Source organism: Erinaceus europaeus, chromosome 5 (genome assembly GCF_950295315.1).
Source record: "Erinaceus europaeus chromosome 5, mEriEur2.1, whole genome shotgun sequence".
Taxonomy (NCBI): domain Eukaryota; kingdom Metazoa; phylum Chordata; class Mammalia; order Eulipotyphla; family Erinaceidae; genus Erinaceus; species Erinaceus europaeus.
This window is the reverse complement of record NC_080166.1, coordinates 58949366-58976207: the sequence shown is the minus strand read 5'-3', so window position 1 is coordinate 58976207 and position 26842 is coordinate 58949366. Positions and strand designations below refer to the sequence as shown.

The 26842-nt window shown below is 43.3% G+C and overlaps 1 protein-coding gene across 4 annotated transcripts in view; it reads right to left on the bottom strand.

Annotated features, from left to right (window-relative positions):
- The window catches only part of SYT1 (synaptotagmin 1), a 664148-nt gene that overhangs the window by 100988 nt on the left and 536318 nt on the right, over positions 1-26842 (bottom strand). For all 4 annotated transcript variants that reach the window (XM_060191358.1, XM_007525653.3, XM_007525654.3 and 1 more), the window contains one exon: positions 9590-9707. In XM_060191358.1, the coding sequence (XP_060047341.1) occupies positions 9590-9707 (118 nt within the window). The remainder of the gene's footprint in view (positions 1-9589; positions 9708-26842) is intronic.

Sequence of the window (26842 nt, the reverse complement as noted above, 5' to 3'; positions counted from 1 at the left end):
ATGTGGGCAAAGTGGGTTTTCTGTTCTTGAAAGAGAATCCTGAGCTAAAGAAAAAAACCAAACTAGGGGCCAGGAGGTGGCGCACGTGGTTGAGCATACGTTACAATGGGCAAGGACCCGGGTTTAAGCCCCTCACCGCCACCTGCAGGGGGAAAGCTTCATGAGTGGTGAAGCAGGGCCGCAGGTGTCTCTCTGTCTCTCTCTATCACCCATTCTCTCTCAATTTCTGGTTGTCTCTATCTAATAAATAAAAAAACCCCTAAAAATAAAAATAGAAGAAAGAAACCAAACTTATTTAAGAAAAGTTTGGATCTGGGAAAATAGCATAATGGTTCTACAAAAAAAAAAGACTTTCATGCCTGAGGCATCAAAAGCCCCAAATTTAATCCCCAGTAACACCATAAGCCAGAGCTGAGCACTGCAGTGGTAAGAAATAAATAATCTTACATACTATAGTATATCTGTCAAAAAGAAAAAAAAAGTTCATTCTATAAAGCAAAGAATGCATTCCACATCAATGTCAATGAAATGTCTAACTTGGAATTTGGCTGACCTGAACCACTGATTTAATTGTAATGTAGGGTTTAGATATCTAAAGTATACTTCAGTTGTTAATTTTTGCTATTAAGATGCAATTATCATTAGACATCATGATAGGAAATTTCCAGAGTCTAGCCCCTAGCTATGCTTGTAATATGTGCTTATAATCTGATTGTGATGCATTCATAAGTAGGCCTCAATACAGGACAGGAAGGTTGGAAATATAATAAAGGGTTAAGAATGTGTGGAAAGTCTGAGATGGCGCATGTGGTTAGTGCAGGCTGGCCTTCACTGGATGAGTAAGTAACAGCCAGTGGGGACGATGAAGGCCAGACTGAACCTTTACTGAGAAGGCAGCTTCTGTAACCCTAGCTAGCTTCTGCCCTCCTAAAAGGCCCCCCCACCCCCAGTGGTGCATCTTATGCTGAGGCTAAACTCTCCCAGACACGGCTCTGCAGGAAAGATAACAGTAACTCAGGCAGTCAGACTCTGAGCAGTGGGTCCAAGTCCCTCCCTTCACCTTGCAGCCTCTGCTTCTGTGAGGATGCTTTTGCTCTCAAGCATGCACCCCCTGTATAAGCCTGTACCGTCCCTTTGTCTGGGGACAGTTATCAGAAAGATCTGAGCTCCTGACCCGAGTGTAAATAAAAGGCTCTTGTCTTCCTCTACCCACTTCGGCTTCAGCCATCTTGATTATTCACAGAGTTCCTTAACAATTGCATCAACTTAAGGCATGTGCAGCACATTGACAGGTTTCTATATTGTACTATACTTTTCACGGCAGCATCAGATGAACTCTGAAATGTAGCTTTTGTTGTTGTTGTTTTACCAGAGCACTGCTCAGCTCTGGCTTATGGTGGTGTGAGGGATTGAACCTGGGACTTTGAAGCCTTAGACATGACCTTGAGTCTCTTTGCATAACCGTTATGCTGTCTACTTCCACCTTGAAATATAGTTTCAAGTTTAGGATGCATAGATAACACAAGGGCAGGGAGAATCGTTACCCAGCAATACTTCAGGTTCCTACTTCTAGGTAATTGTGGGACTATGTGTAAGCTTGATAGAGCTTAGGGAAAACTCCCCCCATCCTTGGATGGAGGTCTGGGAAAGACACCCCCTTGTTAGTCTCTTTCAACTGAGATGAGCAAAGGGGAAAAACAGTCTCTCAGACTTAGTTTTTCCCTTTCAGACTCTCAAGCCCACAGAGACCTCACTGCCTCTCCCCATTAACTGCAGGCCACATGGCTGCCTGCCTTAAGGTTCATTCAAAGTTCACATAGTCACCCAGAGTTCACATAATCACCTCACTTTTGATCACTAGAGAAAGCATACTCCATCAAACACCTCTCTGACATCAGTCAGTGAAACTCCAAACTTTATTTCCTTATAGCTTTGATAACTACCATGCTCTGTTTATCTTCTCTCTATCTCACCCTGCTGGTTTAACCCCTATGTTTCTCTCAAATACTTCTGGATAATTAAGTTGCTTGCATCATGGAGAATAATTGTCTTGACTTTTATGTATCTCATCAGTTCCTGTCATACCAGCCCCCTACCATAGGGCCAAGCTGACCTTTAAGAAACCTGTAATTTCTGACATATTTGAAAAATGTTCTTTGTATAAATCTCTATTTAAGCCCATGTCCATCTGCCATTAAATGAGAGTGCTTCAATTCTCCCCAGTATCTCTTGCCTATTTCGTGTCATCTCTTGAACGAGCGAGGGAAAACCGGTCGCTTTCCTTCCTAGCTGAAGAGCCAGCCCACGTAAGCCCTGGCAGGTAGTTAGTCACTGCTTGGCTCATGCTAGGTAGTCCCTGAAAGTCCTTGACTTAAACATGTCTATGCGAAGGAGAAGATCACACCTTGGTAAATGCAGCCTGTAGGACCTGCCATTACACCTCAGAGGGCACATTAATGTGTGTTAGGGGTAGGGGCCTCGGTGTCCATGGCTCAGGCAAACACTAGCCGACTATTGGCCATGGAGAGATGGGAGTATCTTTATAACCACCAACACTCCTTTACTTCCAGCGTCTCCACCAGAATTCTGCAGATTCCCATTGGAATCCTGGGAATTCTTGGATTCTCTCCTGCACCCTTCCCCTTTCCTTGCCACAAGTCAGATGTCACAGCAATCAGGCAAGAGTGAAGGTGACCAAGAAGAAAAACTGGGGGTGGTGGTGGCAGTGATTTTCTTGGATTGGAAAGGCATAGAGAGAATGGTCACACAAGGGAGAACACTTAGAACTTATTTTATTTCAAGAAATACTCATTTTCTGCTCTCAGGACATCCCTGACCTGACCCAACTCTTTAGTTGCCTGATGTTCAAGAGATTGCTGGTATCCTTGCAATGATTCTACTCCTGTGTGCATGTGTGTGTGTGTGTGTGTGTTTCCCCAGTTTTCACTTGCTGTCATACTTGAAATGTATGTATTTCTGTTCTCTTGTAGTTTTGGTGGATCTAGACCATCTCAATTCTTTTTTTTTTTTTTTTTAACTTTTGGTATCATCTTTATTTATTTTTTATTGGATGGGGACAGCCGGAAATGGAGAGGAAAGGGGAGAGTAGAGAGGGAGAGAGACAGAGAGATACCTTCAGCCCTGCTTCACCACTTGTGAAGCTTTCCCCCTGCAGGTGAGGACTGGGGGCTTGAACCTGGGTCCTTGCACACTGTAGTGTGTGCACTTAACCAGGTGTGCCACCACCCAGCCACCTCAACTCTTTTTTTTTTTTCTGATTCAGCTATTTGACCTTTCTTTCTTCAGATAGATCCTTAACACAGAAAACATTTACAATCTTACATAATTCTTGATAAAAAGACCTAATTAAATGTAAAAAGCTTGACTGTCCACATTAAAGGTAGATCCAGAAGTCTCAAACTTTTTGAGGTCAGTGGTCCTCCACACCTCCCTCCCCTTCCCCACCTCCTCCCTCAACGCCCACCCCTCAATCAAGGAAAATAATTGTAATAGAAAGAGACAAGACATTCAAGTAGGAGTCAGCTAATTACTCTGTGACTCAGGATTCTGCACAGGTAAGAAAGGGTAGATAGCACAACTCAAAAACATAAGACACGAAATCACAACTTTGAGAATCCTTAACTTTCCAAGCACCTAGAATTTCTTAAAACTTTTTGCTACAGACTGACTGTTGATCCCTCCTCTCCGCTCCCTTCCCACCTTCTTCTCCCATAGTTCATAGGTCGGTCCCTTATCTTCACTGTGATGGTGGGGTCTTTGGGAAGTTCATAGGTATTTCATCTAAGGTGAAATCGCCATGCATAGAATTAATACCCTTGTCTTGCTTGTCACTGTGAGAGGCAGCATTTGGGCTTTGCCTGATTTTAAATATGGGTACATGATAGAGGTAACGTTTTCAGGCAGTCCATTTCAACTCAACATAGCATGGAAAACTGACCCTGCTGGGGAGTAGAAATAGAAATTATCAACAAAGTTTCCATTTAAATTCTTTAGGATTTCTGGTGGATTCTAAAAACTTGTCTTAGTTCTCTACTGGATCTGTGACAAATAGGGCTATATTAATAAGATTTTGCTTGAACTGATCATTCAATCCCATCAAAAATTTAAAAAATTTATTATTATTATTATTTATTTATTAGATAGAGACAGGGAGAAACAGAAAAGGGAAGGGTAGATACAGAAGGAGAGAGACAGAGAGACACCTGCAGCCCTGCTTCACCACTCATGAAGCTTTCCCCCCTGTAGGTGGAGACCAGGGGCTTGAACCTAGGTCCTTGTGCACTGTAATGTGTGCACTCAACCAAGTGAGCTACCTCTTGTCCCCCAAGACCTTTTTTTTTAAGTTAAACCAAACTATTGGTTAAACTGGCCATTAGTTACTAATGCTTTTGGTATAGCCAATGGTTTGTTAAATTTACCCATGCAAATAGTGCAGTCAAATGTATTGAGTCCTTAAGCAGGTAAGACCATGTGGTTTCACTTTCTTTTTCCTAATGACCTATCTTTTTTTTTTTTTTTTAAAGTATTTATCTATTTCCTTTTGTTGCCCTTGTTGTTTTATTGTTGTAGTTATTATTGTTGTTGTTAATGTCGTCATTGTTGGATAGGACAGGGAGAAATGCAGAGAGGAGGGGAAGACAGAGAAGAGGAGAGACAGACAGACACCTGCAGACCTGCTTCACTGCCTGTGAAGCCTGCAGGTGGGGAGCCAGGGGCTTGAACTGGGATCCTTCCACCAGTCCTTGCGCTTTGCGCCATGTGTGCTTATCCTGACTCCCAAAACCTAGTGATCTTTCTAATAAGAACTTATTTCACTGCCATTTTTCTAGTCAATGCAACTGAGGCTCAGAAAGCTCACAGTTTCATTTGCCAAGCAGAAACGAGTGAGATTTCAAAGCTGGGCAAAACAGCCTACTTTGGTTCCAATTAACTGTCCCTTGCTAACAAATATAGTCTGGCATTTCAATTACCTGGAATGATCTCATTATATAATTCTGGCCTTCTCTGACCTAGGTCAGCTTGCTATGAGATAGACCATCCAAGTGCTTCAAAGTTGTTTTTAATGGAAATAGGTTTACCAGATTTGAAATGCAAGACTTGTTTTTGTTTTTTCCCTCAGATTGGAGGTCCTCTTTAAATAATTCATTATTCACTCTGTGGAATGCTCCATGCTACCAGTCAGCAAGGACATTGCGGGAGCTATAAAGACAGAGCACAAGTGAGTGAGAGAGAAGCAGCATGGTGTTTGAAGAGAGGCAACAGACTTCTCCTGGCATTTAAAAAACAGAAAGGGTTTGTTCTGTTGGGATGGCTCACAAGAGACTACCTGAAACGCTTAGTCCACCTGAAACGCTGTGCTCTCATCCCTCTTCGCCCCACTGTAAGCTCCCTCCTCACATCTCCTGGGTTGCTGTTGCCAATATGTATGTTACCTACCCATGAAGTTTTCTCTGACCCAGTATTCCTCACTGCACTCCTCTGCTTGGCCTTCTTTGGGCCACTCAGTACACTCTGGGCATACCATATTGGTATTTACTTCTGTTGGGGGGGGATTCATGGTTCACAGTGGACAATAAAATAGTCACTGGTACATGTGTCATATTTCTCAATTTTCCACATAACAATTCAGGCCCCCTCTAGGTCTTCCTCCACCATCATGTTCCATCATGAACCCTCTCCCCACCCCAGAGTTTTTTACTCTGGCACAATACACTGGGTGTTTATTTATTTGATTATTCAACTACTTATTATTTGATAGTACAGGGAGAAACGGAGAGGGAAGATGCTAGAAGAGAGGGAGAGAGAGAGAGAGAGAGAGAGAGAGAGAGAGAGAAAGACACTCAAAACCCTGCTTCACTACTTGTGAAGCTTTCCCTCTACAAGTGGGGACCGAGGGCTCAAACCTGGGTCTTCGAGCACCGTTATGTGAGCGTTCAACTGCGTGTAACCCCCAGCACCTAGTTTCCTATTCTTTTTCTTTTCTTTCTTTATTTACTGGATAGAGATAGAAATTGAGAGAGGAGTGGGAGATAGAAAGTGAGATGTGGGGGAGTCGAGCAGAGCAGTAGTGCAGCGGGTTAATCACAAGTGGCTCAAAGTGCAAGGACCGGCACAAGGATCCCAGTTCGAGCCTGCAGCTCCCCACCTGCAGGGGAGTCGCTTCACAGGCAGTGAAGCAGGTCTGCAGGTGTCTATATTTCTCTCCCCCTCTCTGTCTTCCCCTCCTCTCTCCATTTCTCTCTGTCCTATCCAACAATGACGACATCAACAACAACAATAACTACAACAATAAAACAAGGGCAACAAATGGGAATAAATAAATATTTTTTTAAAAAAGAAAGTGAGGTGTGGAGAGACACCTGCAGCCCTGCTTTACCACTTGTGAAACTTTTCCCCCTGCAGGTGGGGACTAAGGACTTTGAACTCAGGTCCTTGGGCTAACTGTAATGTGTGTGCTCACTTAGATACACTACCACCTGGCCACCATCAGGTTCTTACTCACTGGTTTCCTGTTCACCTTCTCTCTCCCTCTCTCTTAAATTTTATTTATTATTGGATAGAGACAGAGAGAAATTGAGAGAAGAGGGGGGAGATAAAGAGGGTGAGGGACAGAGAGACACCTGCAGCCCTGCTTCACCACTCAGATGAAGTCTACCATGGAGGTGGGGGCCAGGGGCTTGAACCCGGAACCTTGCTCACTGTAGTGTGTGTGCTTAACCAGGAGGCACCCTGTTCACCTCCCCTACACTAGAATGTAAGTTGTGTGAGTGTATAATATTTGGGCTGTTTATCCACTGATGCAAATCCAAACTCCAGAGTAATAGCCAATGCAGAGTAGGACAGATAGAGCCATGTTTTCCTGGAAGGAGGAAATACTGAGTTGGATCTGGAGAATAGATAGGATTTAGCGAGACACTGCTCAAAGAGAATGCTGGTTGAAGGAACTGACTGAGCAATGATTAAAGGCAACAAATTACATACATAGCATGTCTGGGGAATAGTATACCAGTTGGTTAAAATGAAGAGAAATATGCAGGACTCAGGTTCCAGCCCCCTGCCCACTCCATTGAAGGAAACTTTGGTGGGGTAGTTGGTCTCTCGGTCTCTCTCTCTCCCTCTCCTTCTTCCTCTCCTTCTCCCGCCCTCCCCTGTCTCTGCTAAAAGATGAAAGAAAAAAGTAGAAATACGTTAAAATACAGTCTGAAAACGGAATGTGGAATTGAGTGACTAGAGTGATATTCACTTAATTCCACAGGCTGCAAGGAGTCTTTAAGATTAGAGCCTTTTGGGACTGGGTGGTGGCGCACCTGGTTGAGCACACACGTTACAGTGCTCAAGGACCCAGGTTCGAGCCCCCAGTCACCATCTGCAAGGGGAAAGCTTCACAAGGGGTGAAGCAGGTCTGCAGGGGTCTCTTTCTCTCTCCCTCTCTATCTCCCCAACCTTTTTGATTTCTGGCTGTCTCTATTCAATAAATAAAGATAATAAAAAAATCTTTAAAAAAGATTAGAACCTTTTGAGGATATTAAACTCTCAATATCCATCGTCTTTATTTAATAAACTTACTCACTCCAGGAAATTCAAAAGTTGGGATAGGTATGAACCCAGGTTGTGTGGGTCCTCCAATCTAACAGAACTTTAAACTGGTGAAACAGGTTGCTTTGAATTCCACATATCTAGTCACTTTTAGAAAAACCTTGCTTGGTGTTTGAATATCGGCCAGAATGCTGAATTGAACAGGAAACAGGAAAGGATCTTAACATTTGGCTACTAAATTAGAAAGGTCTTGCTTTCTGATTTTATATACTTATTTATTTTCCCTTTTGTTGCCTTTGCTGTTTTATTGTTGTTGTAGTTATTATTGTTGTCTTTATTGATGTCACTGTTGGATAGGACAGAGAGAAATGGAGAGAGGAGGGGAAGACAGAGACGGGGAGAGAAAGATAGACACCTGCAGACTGGCTTCACCGCCTGTGAAGCAACACCCCTGTAGGTGGGGAGCCAGGCGCTGGAACCCGGAATCCTTCAGCCAGTCCTCGCGCTTTGTGCCACCTGTGGTTAACCCGCTGAGCTACCGCCCGACTCCCAAAAATAGTAAATTATTAAGTGGGGTCTTGGTAACATGAAAGAGTTAGTGCAGCTCCTGCAGGCATATTATTTATAAAGAGAAATCAACTTGGGTGCCAGGAGAATTTGGCTGACCAATTAGTGGCTCAGTCAGGGGAAACCTGGCTTAGCATTCTTTCAGCTGTTATGTTCTACATGATGAAATCACTATTCTGTGTTGGTGTGACCTTTTGAAAGTATGCAGTATTTTTATTAGAGAAAGCACCAAATAGCCAGCAATGTTCTAATTTACCAGATACAGTGAAGAGTTTAGTCTAATTATGATCTTCTTGTGGTATTTCAACATTTTTTCTTATGCTTTAATGATTTACAGGAAAATAATAATAATAAAAAAAAGTACTAGTCCTCACCAGTGAATCCTGGAGCCCCACCTTCCCAGAGCCCTGCCCCACTAGGGAAAGAAAAAAGCAGGCTGGGGGTAAGGATCCACCTGTCAACACTCATGTCCAGTGGAATTACAGAAGCCAGAACTCCCACCTTCTGCACCCCATAAAGATCTTTGGTTTATCCTCCCAGAGTGATAAAGAACAGGGATGCCTCCAATGGAGGGGATGGGACACGGAACTCTGGTGGAAATGGAATGGAATTGTACCCCTCTTATCCCACAATCTTGTCTATCACTATTAAATCACTAATAAAAATTAAAAAAAAACACTATTGATGTCATCACACAGAGAGGAGAATGTATGCTTATCTGTGGAAATGGTAAGTCTTGAGTTCACTTTGCTTTTGAACCAGAGGGCATTCTACTGGCATTTGATATATTCCTAAGGTTGTGGTCTATAGAACTTTCAAATGTTTCCCCCGACTCGCAACATAAGTTGTAAAAATAGATAGATTACCATGAGAGGCTAACGTAGATCTTTTAAGTCAGTTTTGGAGAACAAAACAAAACACTTGCTTTTGCTGTGAACTAAAAACAAACAAACAAAAAGCAAGAACTGTCTTCACTATAGGCGTTGACGTTGAGAAGCGAAGCATGTAGTTGTGCGTTCAGTGTTAGGGAACTAACGGCCCCTCAAGTCTGAAGCAGGCAGGTTGAGTTCATCTTCTATGTCAACACCAGTGAATGGAGCATGGCTCCATTATTATGTTGGTAAAGGGGCCAGGCGGTGGGGCACCTAGTGAAGTGCACACATCACAGTGCACAAGGACCTGGGTTCAAGACTCTGGTCCCTACCTGCAGGGGGAAGCTTCATGAGTGGTGAAGCAGGGCTGCAGGTATCTCTCTGTCTCTCTCTGTCTCTCTTTCCCCCTCTGTAGTTAATCCCTCTTAATTTCTGGCAGATGTGTAGTCAATAAATAAAGATAATCAAAAATTAAAAGAAAAAAGAATGGCAGTCAGCATGAGTGGTGCACTGCAGCATGTGCTACGCACTCAGCACCTTCGATGAAGTAGCCCTGAGGGGGAAAAAGAAACCAGTAAACATGGCAGACTTACCAGATAGGCCCCCCACATCCATCTTCTTCAGGTTCTTCGCCTCCAGAATGACGACAGTCAGCTTGCCGGCGGTGGGTACGTAGCGGAGGGAGAAGCAGATATCACCCAGTTTCTCTTGCTGTGGAAACAGGGGGAGGGGAGGATGAGTAACTTTTCAGAAAGGGGGCAGGTATACAGGGCAAACTCCTCAGGGTGGAGGGTTTTTGACAATTAGGATTTGGAAACTGCCAGGTACATGGGCATTTTGCTGACTGTTCTTTCATTCCCTAAAAGAGCATCGAAAATGATTGTAACCCATCTAGTTTTTTTTTCTTCCTCCAATGACTTTTCTGTAAGTCAATGTGCACCAAAATCCAGCCATAATTCAATAGTTTGAGAAATGAGGATCCTGCTGGTGGCGCACCTGGTTGAGTGCACATGTTATAGTGTGCAAGGACCCAGATTCAAGTCCCTGGTCACCATATGTAGGGGGAAAGCTTTTTGAGTGGGGAAGCAAGGCTGCAGGTTTCTCCCTCTCCCTCTCCCTCTCCCTCTCCCTCTCCCTCTCCCTCTCCCTCTCCCTCTCCCTCTCCCTCTCCCTCTCCCTCTCCCTCTCCCTCTCCCTCTCCCTCTCCCTCTCCCTCTCCCTCTCCCTCTCCCTCTCTGTCTTCCCCTTCCTCTCCATTTCTGGCTGTTTCTATCCAATAAATAAAGATAATTTTAAAAAGTTAGAGAGAGACCAAGGTGATTTCTCTTTCTAGAGGCTTCACTCTGAATACCCCTGTACAACTTTTGGTCAAATTTCTGAACTTTGGGCCAGGCAGTGGTGTATCTGGTAGAGTGCACATGTTACAACGTGCCAGGACCCAGGTTCAAGCCCCCCAGTGCCCACCTGCGGGGGGAAAGCTTTGCGAGTGGTGAAGCAGGGCTGCAGGTGTCTCTTTCTCTTTCTCTCTCCCTCTCTATCTTCTCCTCCCCTCTCAGTTTCTCTCTGTCTCTATCCAGTAATAAATAAATAAAAATATTTAAATTTTTTAAACTTTACCAAGAACTTTGGAAAAAGTTTTTTTTTTGTTTTCTTCCCCCTTTAACTAGATTCAACCTTCCTAAAACTTTGTTTTTTGTACCTTTCAGATAGGATCGATGGTCTAGTATGAGTTTTGGGAAAAGGCCTATATTTGTGTTCCATTAAGTTTTATTTATTGATGTGGACTTCTGATTCCCAGTAGGTGAAAGACACCATACTATAAGCTTTTCGTTTTCAGTCTTACTCATTCCAAGTGAGGTCTTTCTTTGTTCTTCCTTATCTTAAACTTCATGAAAATCCAAGCAGCATGTCAGTGAATTCACTTATTTGGATAGTGTACTGTTTTGCCATGGGGGACCAGCCTGGCTTGCACCAAACTGAAGGATGATTCAGTGCTGTGGTTCCTTTCACTCTTTTTCTGCCTCCACCTAAAAAAATGTCCTAAGTGGCGTGTTAGGAAATTATAGTACCCCTCAAATGAGGTGTGCCCTAGCCCCTCATGTGAATTCCTTGGTATATCATACTCTAGGCCCTAAACATTCATCATTCCTAGACTCAGACATCCCAGACTCAGAGTGACACTGGTGGTATATAGGACTTAAACTGTTTCAGAAATAATCCTTATGGGTTTGCTTATCTTGTGAGTCTTCTCATCTAGGATAACTAAAACCCCCTCCTATTTTAACCAAGATGAATTGTTTGCATGACTATTTAGAAAAAAAAAAGTTAAAAATAATTTCAGAGTGGTCCGGGAGGTGGTGCAGTGGCTAAGGCACTAGACTCTCAAGCGTGAGGTCCTGAGTTCAATCCCTGGCAGAACATGTACCAGAGTGATATCTGGTTCTTTCTCTCTCTCCTCCTCTATTTCTCATTAATAAAAAAATAGAATCTTAAAAAATAATTTCAGAGCGATTTTAGTTAGATTTAATGCTATGCTCCCATTATATTGTTACTTTTTTTTTTTAATCTTATATCTTAAGGAAGTTTATGATTTTTCCCACGTGACTGTAAACTTCCTTTAAGGCGGGATCTCTGTGAGAATTCTCAGTTTCCACACTGATTTCTAAGTGTCTAAGTACCAATTTCAGAGAATGTCCCTTATCTGAATCATCTAGGTCACTTTGCCCTTCTGCTGTTGAAGATGATATTATGAATCTGCTCAACTCATTGGAAGTGCCCACTCACTTAATCTGCGCATCAGGAGAATTGAGTGAATTACATTACTTTTCAGTTTCTGAGAATACAGAACCGGAGTCGGTATCCCAGGCCTTAATGCCAAGTGTGGGCAAATTCATCTGCATCTTAGAAGACAAATAAGTATAAATGACTGTTCAAAAAAAAATATGCTGCTTAGGAGAGGGTTGTTTTTGCTGGCTCCTGTGTGTCCATCATGGAAGCCTGTCCAGGGACCTGATTCCATTGCTGGATTGACTTACTCTTAAATGTCCTTGTTGAGTGTTTTAGCTGCAACAGATTTCTCTTATCTGACACCACTCTGTCCCTTAATCAAGTACCACAACTAATGAACGTATGGGCCTTGCAAGTGTATTACACTTTATTTTTTACTTATTATCTTTTTTGTTTGTTTTAAAAATTTTTTTTACTATCTTTATTTATTTATTGGATAGAGAGAGCCAGAAGTTGAGGGGGAAGGGGCAGACAGAGAGGAAGAGCAACAGAGACACCTGTAGCCCTGCTTCACCACTCCTGAAGATTCCCCCCTGCAGGTGGGGACCTTGGACTTGAACCTGGGCCCTTGCACACTGTAACATGTGCACTCAACCAGGTGCGTCACCCTCGGCCCCATTTACTCACTATCTCTATATTCTTTGTTTTAAATATTTATTTATTTATTGGGTAGAGACAGTCAGAAATTGAGAAGGAAGGGGGGCTAGAGAAGGAGGGAGACAGAGAGACACCTGCAGCCCTGCTTCCCCACTTGTGAAGTTTTCCCCCTGCAGGTGGGGGGCAGGGGCTCAAACCCAGGTCGTTGTGCACTCAATCAGGTGCGCCACCACCTGGCCCCAGCTAATTTTTTGTTCTTCAATCCTAAGATTGAAATCCATAGGGGATTTTAAAGACTATATAATTAGCTTTGGATCAGAGCAGTTACAGTTTGAGAAAACATGTCAAGAGTAGAATATGTGACATAGTTGGCATATCAAAGCTATGGGATGTAAGAAGAATTAATAAAAGAAAAATCCAGTGGGGGATTAGGTGGTGGCACCTGAATTCGAAGACCTGAATTCGAATTCCCAGTCTCTACTGGCAGGGGGAAAGCTTTGCGAGTGGTGAAACAGGGCTACAGGTGTCTCCCTCCCTCTCTATCATTGCGTCCCTCTTGATTTGTGGCTATCTTTATCCAATAAATAAAGAAAAATTAAAAAAATTAAAAATATGCTATTAAATATTTTGGGAGTCAAGGAAATACGAATAAACACTTATTTCACACTCTTTATAGATCAACATTTCATTCAGAATTCAGAAACCCTCATGTGACATTTTCTTGTTGGCAAGTAAAACCATAATCGATTTCATCGATTATCATAGTTGACATGTCCAATGAAACACACATTTTAGACTCATCGATTGAAGTTGCATTTCAGTGTCTGGAAAAATTGTTCTAAATCTGTAAGCGATTTGAAAATGAGTCACTTCCCTGCCAGCTCCCCCACCCCGAGATGCTGTTCTTTATTGCACCAAAGTGATAGAAGAACAAATTACCTAGAAAAAGGTAAGGGGACTGCCCCCAAGTCCTACAAACATTCATCTTATTTAAATTTTCTGAGTTGTAACTACTTAAGAGTATGACTTCTCCCCCCACCCCATCATCACTGAGACGTCACTATTCTGGGCTGACTTTTTCAGATAGAAACACACAGCTGGGTAGATAGCATAATGGTTCTACAAAGAGACCCTCATGCCTGAGGCTCAAAGTCCCAAGTTCAAGCTCCTGCCTGCCCCCATCATAGTGCTCTGGTTTAATAATAATTTTAAAAAAAGAAAGAAAAAAAGACAGAAAACAAAAGAAAAATACACAGAGCTAGAGAGACAGAAAGACAGCACCAAACTCAAGCATCCTTCAGTGTGGTTTCAATCCAATGTAAAGTCCTCTAATATTTTCCCATTCCACTTAGGAAAATTTGTGAAGAGCTCGCCTACTAAAAAGTGTTATATATGGGGGGCTGGAATGATCGCGTAGTGGTGATGCAAAAAAAAAAGTCATTCATGCTTGAGACAACAAAGGTCTCAGGTTCAATTTCCAGTACCACCATCTTAGCAATGCTCTTATATAAAATGGTACTACTAATCAAAGAAGCTGTATGACCCCATCCATCCCCACTACTCTGATCTTATTTCCTCTTTTCCAAAGCAATCCAAGCACTGTTCTACCTTTTCCACCAGAATCAGGACCCACGAGAAGAGGGTCTTTCTCTCTTTCTTTCTTTCTTTCTTTCTTTCTTTCTTTCTTTCTTTCTTTCTTTCTTTCTTTTCCTTCCTTCCTTCCTTCCTTCCTTTCTTTCTTTCTTTCTTTTTGCTATAGTTATTATTATTATTGTTATTGATGTTGTTGTTGTTAGACAGGACAGAGAGAAATGGAGAGAGGAGGGGAAGACAGAGAGAGGGAGAGAAAGATAGACACCTGCAGACCTGCTTCACTGCCTGTGAAGCGACTCCCCTGTAGGTGGGGAACAGGGGGCTCGAACAGGAATCCTTAGGCAGGTCCTTGCACTTGGCACCCCATGAGCTGAACCCGCTGAGCTACCACCCGACTCCCGGTTGAGCTTATTTTTCCACTATTCATTTTGACTTGTTCAAGTTTATGGATTATTCAAGTCCTTTATTTCTTCAGCTACGTTTTTATTAATATTTATTTATTCCCTTTTGTTGCCCTTTTTAAAAAATTGTTGCTGATGTCGCCATTGTTAGACAGAACAGAGAGAAATGGAGAGGAGGGGAAGGCAGAGAGGGGAAGAGAAAGATAAACACCTGCAGACCTGCTTCACCACCTGTGACGCAACTCCCTGGTAGGTGGGGAGCTGGGGGCTCGAACCAGGATCTTTATGCTGGTCCTTACACTTTGCGCTTAACCGGCTGTGCTACCGCCCAACTCCCAAGAAGAGGATATTTCTTTTACCCATAACTGTATTCAACATTAGAATAGCAGCTGGCCCTGTTCAGAGTTGCACCCGTTCCATTCCTATGGAATCACCCACCCTGGGTGACAGTGAGCTTGGACTCCATAGGGCCATCTGTTGCTTTCTCTCAGGGCTTCCAGGGAAGTTGATTCAAAGATTGACTGACAAGTTTTGATCCTTTGGGTCAACTTCTGGAAGGGAGAGTTAAGGGGGCAGAGGACCAGGCCTTTGGGTCCTGATGTGGTCACACTAAAGGCTTCAATTCAGCCTGCCCTACAAAATCTTTGGAGCTGGGCAGCTCTTCAGAGAGATTTTGAGTTCTGAAAAGGGGGGTGAGGGGGACTTCTGCTCCATGATCATTGGCTGTGGGTCGAGACTGATATTAAAAAGGAGGGGCCCAGGTAGTGGCACATCTAGCTGAGTGAACACATTGCTATGCACAAGGCCCCAAGTTCAAGTCTCTGCTCCTCATCCACAGGAGGGAGGCTTTGCTAGCAGTGAGGTGAAACAGTACCATGGGTATTTCTTTCTTTCTCCCTCTCAATTTCTCTGTCCTAGAGAAAGAAAGAAAGAAAGAAAGAAAGAAAGAAAGAAAGAAAGAAAGAAAGAAAGGGAAAAAAAAAAAGGTTTTTGGTAGCACAGGTGCTGAGCTCCAGAAATAACCCTGGTGGCAGCTAAAAAGAGATGTCAATAAAGGAGAAACTGGGGTCGGGCAGTAGCTCAGTGGGTTAAGCGCACATGGCACCAAGCACAAAGACCGGCACAAGGATCCCGGTTTGAGCCCCCCGCTCCCCACCTTCATAAGTAGGGTCACTTCATAAGTAGTGAAGCAGGTCTGCAGCTGTCTATCTTTCTTTCCCCCTCTCTGTCTTCCCCTCCCCTCTCCACTTCTTTCTGTCCTATCCAACAACAACAAAAGCAGCAATAAAATGGGGAATAAAATGGCCTCCAGGAGCAGTGGATTCCTGGTGGAGGCACCAAGCCCCAGGGATAACCCTGGAGGCAAAAACAAACAAACAAACAACAACAACAACAAAAAAAACCAGAGGAACTGAGATCGAAACTGTCAGCCATCAACACTCTTGGCAACCAGTGAAATAAATCCCTTGGTCCTGAACTGAATGGCTGGGGTGCAAGATGGAGGCAAACCATAGCAACCACTAATCCCCCTTCACCAAGACCACATTCCTTCCCACCTGGAGATATTTGCTTAGTTGGGAAGTCTGCCTGCATGCAATATCTTTAGTTCTTTCTACCCAGTCAAATTAGCTTTCTCCTGTTGGCCCTCCACAGTAGTTCAGCTCCTAAGAATTTCTGAAAGCAGTGACTTTACAGCTAGGGGCATGGTGCCTTGAAACTATTATTATTTTCTTTCACTGTTTCACATGTCTGACGAGTTCCTTAAATCCTAAACTCCAGAGGAGCAAGGTTCTCACTCCAGGCACACCAGGAGAGTTTACAAAGGATGGTTGGAAAATAAGAACCTCACTCATCTTTTGCTTTGTCAAAAAAAAAAAAATAAAATAAAGCAAGCAAACAGAAAAACAGGATAGGCACTTGTGTTCTAGCCACAGCAGCTCCTATTTTTCCTCCCACAGTCAACTAATGAATTTATTTTAAACCCCCTCTTTGCACCTAGGCACGGACACTGCCAAGCCAGTCCAACCAGACAGCCAGAAATGAAAACATTTCCAGATGTGTAGTTTATAAGCTAATTTCAATACCCTGTAGAGCGGTAGCCAACAGATGAGAGCTTTTTCAGGTGTGATTATCTCCTGAAGGGGCCTTATTATTATCAGGATTTTCAGCTTTCTGTATAATTTATTTTAGTCCGTTGTTCGATCACTGGGTGGAAGCTGCCAGCTAGTATTAGAAAAGTTCCTGCTGTGAGACTCAGAGAAATTAACCTGCTCATTTGGAATAAGAAGATGACAATCAGAAAGTACCTTTGTTCTCAACAGCTTAATAATTCTGCTAGTTTTTTTTTTAAAGGTGGCCACTATATAGACAAGCCTTAGTGATTTGACAGACAACTACAGTCATACCTTTTTTGAAAGTCCTTTTGGACATTAGAACAGAGGCCATCCCCAGCACATCAATTAAAAGCCAGACTGGATGGTTTCTAAATGCCGTCTATCCACTTTATGTGGGAAAAAGAAGGCTTCACTGGAGTGACCTTCTCAAATAAGGCTAAGTGCACATGGTGGTTGGAAATGTTCTGCTTTTTGAATGGGTTTTTTAAAAAGCTACCTGCATTTACTTGAAGCTCTGACATTCTAAAAGGACATGTTTTATTTATGTTAATCTTGAGGTTTTTCTCATGAAATCAGGCATGGATTTGTCTGCAGTTTTTTTCCCCCTCTAGCACATTGATTCTGTTTAGCAGTGACAAACAAATGACAGTAGAGCCATCTTTAAAGATGGAAATTCAGACCACTTGCATGTTGTCCATTTTTGAGATGGCTAAGCTGATCTTCACTTAGACAAAAGACAAGGTCTGGTTTATAATTCTGCTGAGAGATTGGGTGACTTTAATTATGTCCTTTGTCTGATCGTATCCTGCTAAGAGATTGGGTGACTTTAATTATGTCCTTTGTTTGATCGTATCATTCAGATGCATGTTCTTCTCACAGTATCCCTGAAGTATTTGCAAAATTGGTATTTAAAACTAATAGTCCAGATGGTCACAGTGTGAAATGTGGCTGTGAATCTACCTGGGCTAAGTCAGGCCTGGTGTACAAGTGGGCACCAAGCTGATCCAGTAGACAAGGCAATAGCCCTTGGAATACCTTTTTTTTTTTTTTTTTGCAAGGAATATTGTTTAATCAGGTAATGTCATCATGTTCATTCATTGCTGTGTGGAAACAGTTATGGAGTCCCACTGGAATGAGCACCTCCAGGCTCCAGTTTAGGCTCTATGGGTACCAGGATAAGTAAGGAGACTTCAGAATGTTTTAAAACAAAGAGATCCAGGTAGGTAATAGCAATAGTATAGTTTAGCTGTAGCAAGTCGATGACACACATGTCGTGGGTGTGGAGAGAATGCTGGAACTTGCCAGGATATGCCCAGAGTAAGGAGGATAATAATTTAATTAGAGATTTCAACACCCCCACAACCATCTTTCCCACCAGTCACCTCAAATGAGTGCTCTCTGAAAAACTAGGGTACTTGTCAGGCAGGCATAACTTCACATCAAGTCTTCTCTAGCTCTCCCTCTCCAACCGGAGTCACTGTGTCTGGGAGGCTGGTGACAAGCTAGGGCCCTAGAGATCCTGTAAGTGGGCTGAGATGTGGAATTTCCTGCAGAGGAGTCAGTCTGCATCCCTTTAAGAAGTTAGGGATATTCTAGGCACATGGATACATGCTACACCACATACTGCTTCTTCAAGCAGAAGCTCAAACCAAACCACTCTCCCTGTAAGTGTGACATTCGAGATGGATGTCTACCTTGTGACCTTCCAAATGTTCTCACGTGTTTCAGTTCTATTTTGATTGAGGTGTATGCAGAGTCTTCTTGAAATAAAATAACTCCAAGAAGCAATTGCAGAAGCCAGAACTCTCACCTTCTCCACCTCAGAAAGAATTTTGGAGAAACTATTGTATTTACTGTCAGATGTAAAACATTAATTCCCCAATAAAGAAATTAAAATAAATAAATAAAAACAAACCAAAAAAAAAAAAACCTGCCTCATCATGATAAAGAAAAAAAAGAAAGAAAAAAGAAAGAATTTTGGCCCATACTCCAAAAATGGGAGAAATGATAGGGGGAAGATGACCAGAGGACTCTGAACTCCAACTCCATCAGGACCCAGAGAGAGAAGAGGAAAAAGGGAGGGACATTTGGATATAGTAATAGGTGTAGGTGTGACTTAGAAAGGAAGAGAAGATGGGACCATGGGTAAAAAAAAAGCAGATATATACAAATATAGACAGATAGTTATAGAAATAATTGTAACCCAAGAGAGAACCGCTGTAGCTGCCAATGGAGGGACTGGGGACACAGAACTCTGGTAGTGGGAACAGTGCAGAGTTGTACCTCTGTTATCTTATTATTTTGTAAATCAATATTAAATCACTCATAAAATTTTTAAAAAAATGTACTAAAAGTGGGCACCTGATGTGGTGAACATAGGAAATGGGACTGTCTGTGACAAGCAAGCTAGAGGAAAGAATAGCAGAGTGACCAAGTACTGGACTGAGACCTGCACAGAGACCCCTGATTTATCCAGGCAGCTGAAATATGTTGGGTGTCTCCTACACCAGGCACTGTTCCAAACACTGGAACACAATAAAGCAAGGGGGAAAAAAACCAATGAACATGTTACAGTAAGACAAATCACACTTGGTGGTGGTGCAGGGAGAAATACAGACCAGGCAGAATAGGGAGATTATAGAAACAAGATGATTGGGAAGCGGGCAGTAGCGCAGCAGGTTAAGCACAGGTGATGCAAAGCGCAAAGACTGGCATAAGGATCCTGGTTCGAGCTCCTGGCTCTCCACCTGCTAGGCTAGCGTGGGGGGTGCCTCTTCCTGGGGCGTACTCTCTGGGTTGGAGAGAACTCTACTGGAGCCAGGCTGGGATACTACTCACTCAGCGACGTGAGGGAGATGACTCAGGAACAGACTCTTGGCCGTAGGGCAATGCAATATCTTTACTGATCAGAGAGCCAAGGCTTTTAAAGGGCAGATCCAGAAGTGGCAAGTTTGAAACGGAAATGGCTAGGAAAGGGGCAGAGAAAGGCAAAAAGGGACTGGAATGGTAGGAACTTCTTTAGCAACTGTTGTGAGGGTTTTAACTGGTAGGATTAATAATACCCTGAAGGCAGGGAGGGTCTTGAGGGTAGAAAGAAGATAGATCAAAGGAATGGAATGGGTGGGGATCTTTCAGGCAAAACAATGATTATGTAGATAGGCCATAGTATCAGGAATGCAGGGTGGAGCAGGGAGAGCCGGCTTAAGGTTTTAAGGAATGCCAGGCTCCTGGAGACAGAAAAATGCAGGGTGCTTTGTGAGGCTCCTCACAATTTCCAGACACCCACCGGCAGGGGAGTCACTTTACAGGTGATGAAGCAGGTCTGCAGGTGTCTATCTTTCTCTCCCCCTCTCTGTCTTCCCCTCCTCTTTCCATTTCTCTCTGTCCTATCAAACAACGATGACAACAATAATAAATACAATAATAAAGCAACAACGGCAACAAAAGGGAATGAATAAATGAATAAATAGATATTTAAAAAAAAAGAAACAGGATGATCTCTGTGGACACTCAAACACTAAACAGAAGGGGCACACCTGTGTTCATAGCTGCATTGTTCACAACAGCCAGAGAGTGGAAGCAGTCTAAATGCCCCTCATCAGATGACTGGCTGAAGAAGTTATGGGATATACACACTCCATGGAATACTACTCTGCCATCAAAAAAAGACGATACTGTATCCTTTGGGACAAAATGGAAGTGGAGGTGATGGTGCTTAGAAAATAAGTGAAAAGGGAGTTGGGCGGTAGCACAGTGGGTTAAGCGCACGTGGCGTAAAGTGCGTGGACTGGCATAAAGATCCTGGCTTGAGCCCCCCACTCCCCACCCGCAGGGGAATCATTTCACAGGCGGTGAAGAAGGTCTGCAGGTGTCTATCTTTCCCCCTCTCTGTCTTCCCTCTTCTCTCTCCATTTCTCTCAGTCCTATCTAACAACTATAACATCAATAACAACAACAATAACTACAACAACAATGAAAAACAACAAGGGCAACAAAAGGAAAAATAAATATAAAAAATTTTAACAAAAGAAAATAAGTGAAAAGATGAAAGACAACTACCAGATGTTTTCACTCATCTGTGGAATCTAGAGATTTGATTCATAAGAACTTGAAAAAAAAAACCTTGGAGAAAGAGAGAAACCATTGGGAAAAAGCTGACAGGCTGTGGCTGAGGCTGGGGAGGACAGACTGTTGGGAGATAGATACATGATGGAGAAAAGACATGAAGTAAGGCAGTAAAGAAACAAAAAGGTCAGTTTTTCTAGAAAGAGGGTAGAAGGGAAGGATAAGAGAAAATCAAGGTAGCTCAGCGGGTTAAGCGCATGTGGCACAAAGTGCAAGGAACTGCATAAGGACCCCGGTTCGAACCCCCGGCTCCCCACCTGCAGGGGAGTCGCTTCACAGACATTGAAGCAGGTGTCTGTCTTTCTCTCCCCCTCTCAGTCTTCCCCTCTCTCCATTTCTCTCTGTCCTATCCAACAACGATGACATCAACAACAAAAATAACTGCAACAACAATGGAAACAACAAGGGCAACAAAAAGGAAATAAATAAATAAAAAGAGAAAATCGAATGGTTCTGTAATGGTGGGGAAATGGGGGGAGGATGTTGAGAGGGGCTTGTGTGCCTGTGGCTTCACTTTCACCAAATAGGAGAGCTGTTGCCTGGAGAGGGACTATGAGGTGGGACTCTAATTATCAGTTTAACCAGGAAGAGCCCGGGAGGCATATTTGCAGTAATTCAAATCCTCAGAAATAAAGAGTCTAAAAATAAACATCTGGTGACAAGAGAAAATGGACATGCTTTGTAGACTGGGTTGGAAAGAAAAGCATAAGGCACTGTGATGATTTCCAAGAGCAAGCGGCAGCAAAAAGTGGCTCGTTTGCTTTAGAATCAGTCCTGGGAGACGGGTCATATGGCAAGTTCACTGAAAGAGAAATGCCATGGTGATGACCAGGTTCCATTACCAGCAGCGGACAATGGCTTTAAGATAGAAGTGGTCCCTGGGCAGACAACCTCGCCAATGTGTCCTGGAACCTCCCCTCCCCCAGAGCCCTGTCCCACTAGGGAAAGAGAGAAATGGGCTGGAGGTGTGTGTGTGTGGATCCACCTGCCAACACCCATGTCCAGCAGAGAAGCAATTACAGAAGCCAGACCTCCCACCTTCTGCACCCCATAAAGAATAAAGGGATAAAGAATAGGTAAGCTTCCAATGAAGGGAATGACACACAAAACTCATGTGGTGGGAACTATGTGGAATTGTACTCCTATTATCTTACAATCTTGCTCATCATTATTCAATCACTAATAAAAAAATAAAAGGGGGAGTTGGGCGGTGGCACAGCGGGTTAAGCGCAGGTGGCACAAAGCACAAGGACTGGTGGAAGGATCCTGGTTCAAGCCCCTGGCTCCCCACCTGCAGGGGAGTCGCTTCACAGGCGGTGAAGCAGGTCTGCAGGTGTCTATCTTTTTCTCTCTGTCTTCCCCTCTTGTCTCCATTTTTCTCTATCCTATCCAACAATGACGACATCAACAACAACATTAATAATAAGTACAACAATAAAACAACAAGGGCAACAAAAAGGGAAAATAAATAAATATATAAAAAATTAAAAATGGGCAGTGGATAAATGGAAGATAGGGCAGAGTTGAGTGAAACATGGGCATATTCTACTTTTCTGTTTTGACTCAGAACAGAATTGTGACTGCTGCTGGAGCAGTCACAGGTGTCCTTTACAGGTGTGCAAACCAATCATATAAATGAAAAGCACCTGACGTGGCTGCAGAGCAAGGTGGCCCGAGTGTAGAAAGAAAGCTAGTTTTGGGTATTAGGGTAGGTGAGCCCTGAAAAATCACAGGCTAAGAAGGGTACAATGCCATCCAATTCCCACCACCAGAGTTCCTCATTCCATCCCCTCCCTTGATAGCTTTCCTGTTTTTTTTTAATTAATTTATTTATTCCCTTTTGTCCCCTTTGCTGTTTTATTGTAGTTATTACTGTTGCTATTGATGTTGTTGCTGGATAGGATAGAGAGAAATGGAGAGAGGAGGGAAAGACAGAGAGGGGGAGAAAAGACAGACACCTGCAGACCTACTTCACTGTCTGTGAAGTGACTCCCTGCAGGTGGGGAGCCAGAGGCTCAAACCCAGAGGCTCAAACCCAGATCCTTCCGCTGGTCCTTGCGCTTTGCGCCACGTGTGCTTAACCTGCTGCGCTACTGCCGGACTCCCAGCTTTCCTATTCTTTTTCCCTCTGGGAGTATGGACCCAAGATCATTGTGGGTTGCAAAAGGTGGAAGGTCTGGCTTCTGTAATTGCTTTCCTGCTGAACGTGAGCGTTAGCAGGTGGACCCATACTCCCAGTCTGTGGGGAGTATCTTCCCTAGTGGGGCGGAGCTCAGGAGAGATGGGGGTCCAGGGTACATTGGTGAGGTCTGTATCTTAATGAGTTCTTCTAGGTAACTGCCCTATGGCTGTTCTCTTCTGCTTTTGTGAGACAAGTCTGAATGCTTCCAGTCAAGACTACCAGGACAAACATGAAATTATATACTGAAAAGAAAAAGGGCCGTTCGGCACATAGCTGATGTTTTATTCTTTTGAGTTACCATTTGGAATTATAATTAAAAAGAAAGGAAAATATATAAGTATAGGATTTGGGGGAATCAAAGCTTCTGTGTAGAAATGCTAAGGACCATCTATAAAAAATATCAGTAGGGGGCTGGGTGGTAGTGCAGCAGGTTAAGCGCACATGGCACAAAGTACAACGACCGACATAGGGATCCGGGTTCCAGCCCCCAGTTCCCCACCTGTGTGTGGCGGGGGTCGCTTCATAAGCAGTGAAGCAGGTCTGCAGGTGTCTACCTTTCTCTCCCCTCTCTGTCTTCCCCTCCTCTCTCCATTTCTCTCTGCCTTATCCAACAATGACGACATCAATAACAACAATAACTACAACAATGAAATAAGGGCAACAAAAGGAGAAAAGTGGCCTCCAGGAGCAGTGGAGTAGTGCAGGCACGGAGCCCCAGCCATAGCCCTGGAGGCGCAAAACAAACAAACAAACAAATCAGTGAGAGACTAACGATTGCAGAATAAAATGCAAAAACGGCAAAGGAAAAACTTCACTTGAAAGGACTATGAATAGTTATCTTAAGCGATACGTAAGTGATGCTAGGAGGTTGATTAGCTTGATGGCTGGTGAGACATTCTAACCAGACACAATCAACTACCTTTTACGGTACAGAACTGCTAAAGACAAAATGAAATCAGGGAGATAAAAGAGCCTTGACACATTAAGTCTACTCTGTAAATGAAAGGTATGGGTTTTTTTTTTCCTTCCTTGCTACTTTAATATCAGGATAATGACTCCTAAGTGTTTTACTTATTATTATTATTATTATTATTATTATTTAGACAAGAGTGGCTGAATCTTGTACAGTTGCAAACGTGAATCTATTGTTCAATGACTCAGTAACTAAACTGGAAAATTTAAATTTCTGATACATATGAAACACAGTTATGACTATGGTGATTGTAGTCATTTCTGTGTGTGTGTGTTTGATTACAGCCCTGCCTGGATGGAAAGCTATGAGGACTGAAAGGATTTTTTCTTTTTTTTTTTTTGCCTCCAGGGTTATTGCTGGGGCTCAGTGCCTGTACTATGAATCCACCGCTCTTGGAGGCCATCTTTTCCATCTTTTGTTGCCCTTGTTGTTGTAGCTTTATTGTGGTTATTATTGTTATTTGTTGATGTCGTTCATTGTTGGATAGGACAGAGAGAAATGGAGAGAGAAGGGGAAGACAGAGCGGGGGAGAGAAAGACCTGCAGACCTGCTTCACCACTTGTGAAGCGACTCCCCTGCAGGTGAGGAGCTGAGAGCTCCAACCAGGATCCTTATGCCGGTCCTTGTGCTTTGCGCCACGTGCGCTCAATGCACTGTGCCACCACCCGACCCCCTAAAGGATTCTTTACTTGAGATAAAAATCACAGTTACCTGCCCCCCTCATCTATCTATCTTTTTCTTCACAAGCCTTTTTGTATTCATGTGATAACTTCATAGTGTTTCTGTGTGGGAAAAATTAGGTTATAGGTAACAGAAATAAAGTAACTCTCATGCAAAGTCCATTTAATGCAGTTTCTGGATATAGGTGGGAGCCTGCAGAAATTACAGCATATAGATTAGGAACTTGAATTTCAGGGCCAGGCAGTGGAGCACCTGGTTAAGTGCTCACATTACAATGCTTAAGGACCCTGGTTCAAACTCCCAGTCCCCACCTGCAGGGGAAAATCTTCACCAGTGGTGAAGCAGGGCTGCACGTCTTTCTCTGTCTCTTTCCTTATCTAGCTCCCCCATCCTCTAAGTTTCTCTTTCTTTGTCTCTGTACAATAATAAAGAAATCGTATATATATATATATATATATATATATATATATATATATATATGAGGGAACTTGAGTTTTGATCCTCATTTTTCAGGAACCTTAATTCTCGTAAATTTTACTAGATGAAGATTTTCATTTTAGTATTTTAAATTTCATGATTTCACCTGGTATTTATTATGATATGTTATTATTGGAAATAGCACTACATTGTTCTTTTTTGGCCACTAGGATTATCATTGAGGTTTGGTGTTCACACCATGAAGCCACTGCTTCCAGCAGCTATTTTTCTCCCCTTTCTTTCCTTCCTTCCTTCTTTCTTTCTTTTCTTTTTTTTTTTTTTTTAAGAGTTTACTTATTTATTGATGAGAGAGAATGAACCAAACATCATTCTGTTACATGTGTCATTGGGGATCGAACTCAGGACCTCATGCGTGAGAGTCCAGTGTTTTATCAACTGTGCCACCTCCCAGACCACTCTTACACCCTTCCTTCCTTCCTTCCTTCCTTCCTTCCTTCCTTCCTTCCTTCCTTCCTTCTTTCCTTCCTTCCTTCTTTGATAGGACAGAGAAATTAACCAGCTGTGCCAACACTCAGGCCCCAAACAATACAATTTTTTTTTTTAGAGAGAGTCTTTTCATATGTGAAATTCCATCTTAGCAAATTGACCCAACATTACAATGTAAGGGAGTTGGTAGACTTGCATGGGAAATCCGCTTCTGAAAAGTAGTAACCAGTGTCATTCACTAATTTCTTCAAGAGGTCAAGGTAAGACCCTGAGGCAGCCCTTACTTCAGGTTCATTGAAATGCACATGAAGCCTTGGCATACAAAATGCACGCAAATGAGAACTTAAGATGACATGAATTAGAAATCCTTGCACACATTTCTGAGGACCCTCAAAGATCTTGCAACTAGAAGAAAGAAGATGTGCAACGCGAGGGACAGCATTTTAAACTTGCAGCTGAACAGAACCTGTGTAAAATCGTATCATGGCGGTTAGGGGGTGGAGGTCTCTAGGCAGTTGAAGCCCTTGAATATTTGAAAACATTTGGATGGAGGAGATGAGATGGAGGTGTATGTGTGTGACTGCTTTTTTATGAGATGCAAAGATGGGAGTCTTCTAGGTTTAAATCCTTGGGGCAAAAAAAAAATCACCAAAAATGTACAGTATTATAAAACACAACTTTCAAACTTAGCCAGAATGAATTGAAAGCAGGGGAAGGAACTCATGATGTTTGTTTGTTTGGTTTTTTTTTTGGGGGGAGTGCAGGGGCTAAACTATAAAGCAAGGCAGGACAGCTTTCTGAAAGAAGCTGTTCATTAGCAATGAAGAATGTTACTCAGTTGTGGAGGCAGGGCTACGAGCAGCAGCAGCTGCATTCCCCTCCCCTCCCCTCCCCTCCCCTCCCCTCCCCTCCCCTCCCCTCCCCTCCCCTCCCCTCCCCTCCCCTCCCCTCCCCTCCCCTCTCCTCTCCTCTCCTCTCCTCTCCTCTCCCGGGTCAGCTAGGAATACCAAAGGAGACCACCTGGGACCACAACAAGGCAGGACTAGAACCACTTCAGGAACCCACCAAATCACCAGTAACTACAAACATGTGTGGCTCATGGACGGAGAGGAGCCTAGGGAGAGATTAAGTGGCTGGTAATAGTCTGGCAGTTTACCAGTTGAGACACCACCTGTTTCACCCAAAAAAGGATGCTGAAGGGAGGAGAGGACTCCCCTAAGACTCACCAAATGCAACTGTGAATCTCCATTGCTACTGCCCTCAGAGGCTAGGGCGGGGGGGGTGGGGTGCGGGGGGCGGGGAGGCCCTGTGCTGACACCAGGGGACAGAGAACTAACCAGGAAACTCAGGAGATCTATATGTCCATGGCCTAGCGGTGGGGCTGGGAGAGTCTCTTTGCATAACCACTGGATTATCTCTTCCGCACCCTGCTTTATCTCTTGGTCAGGAGTCAGTGATTAAGCTAAGAA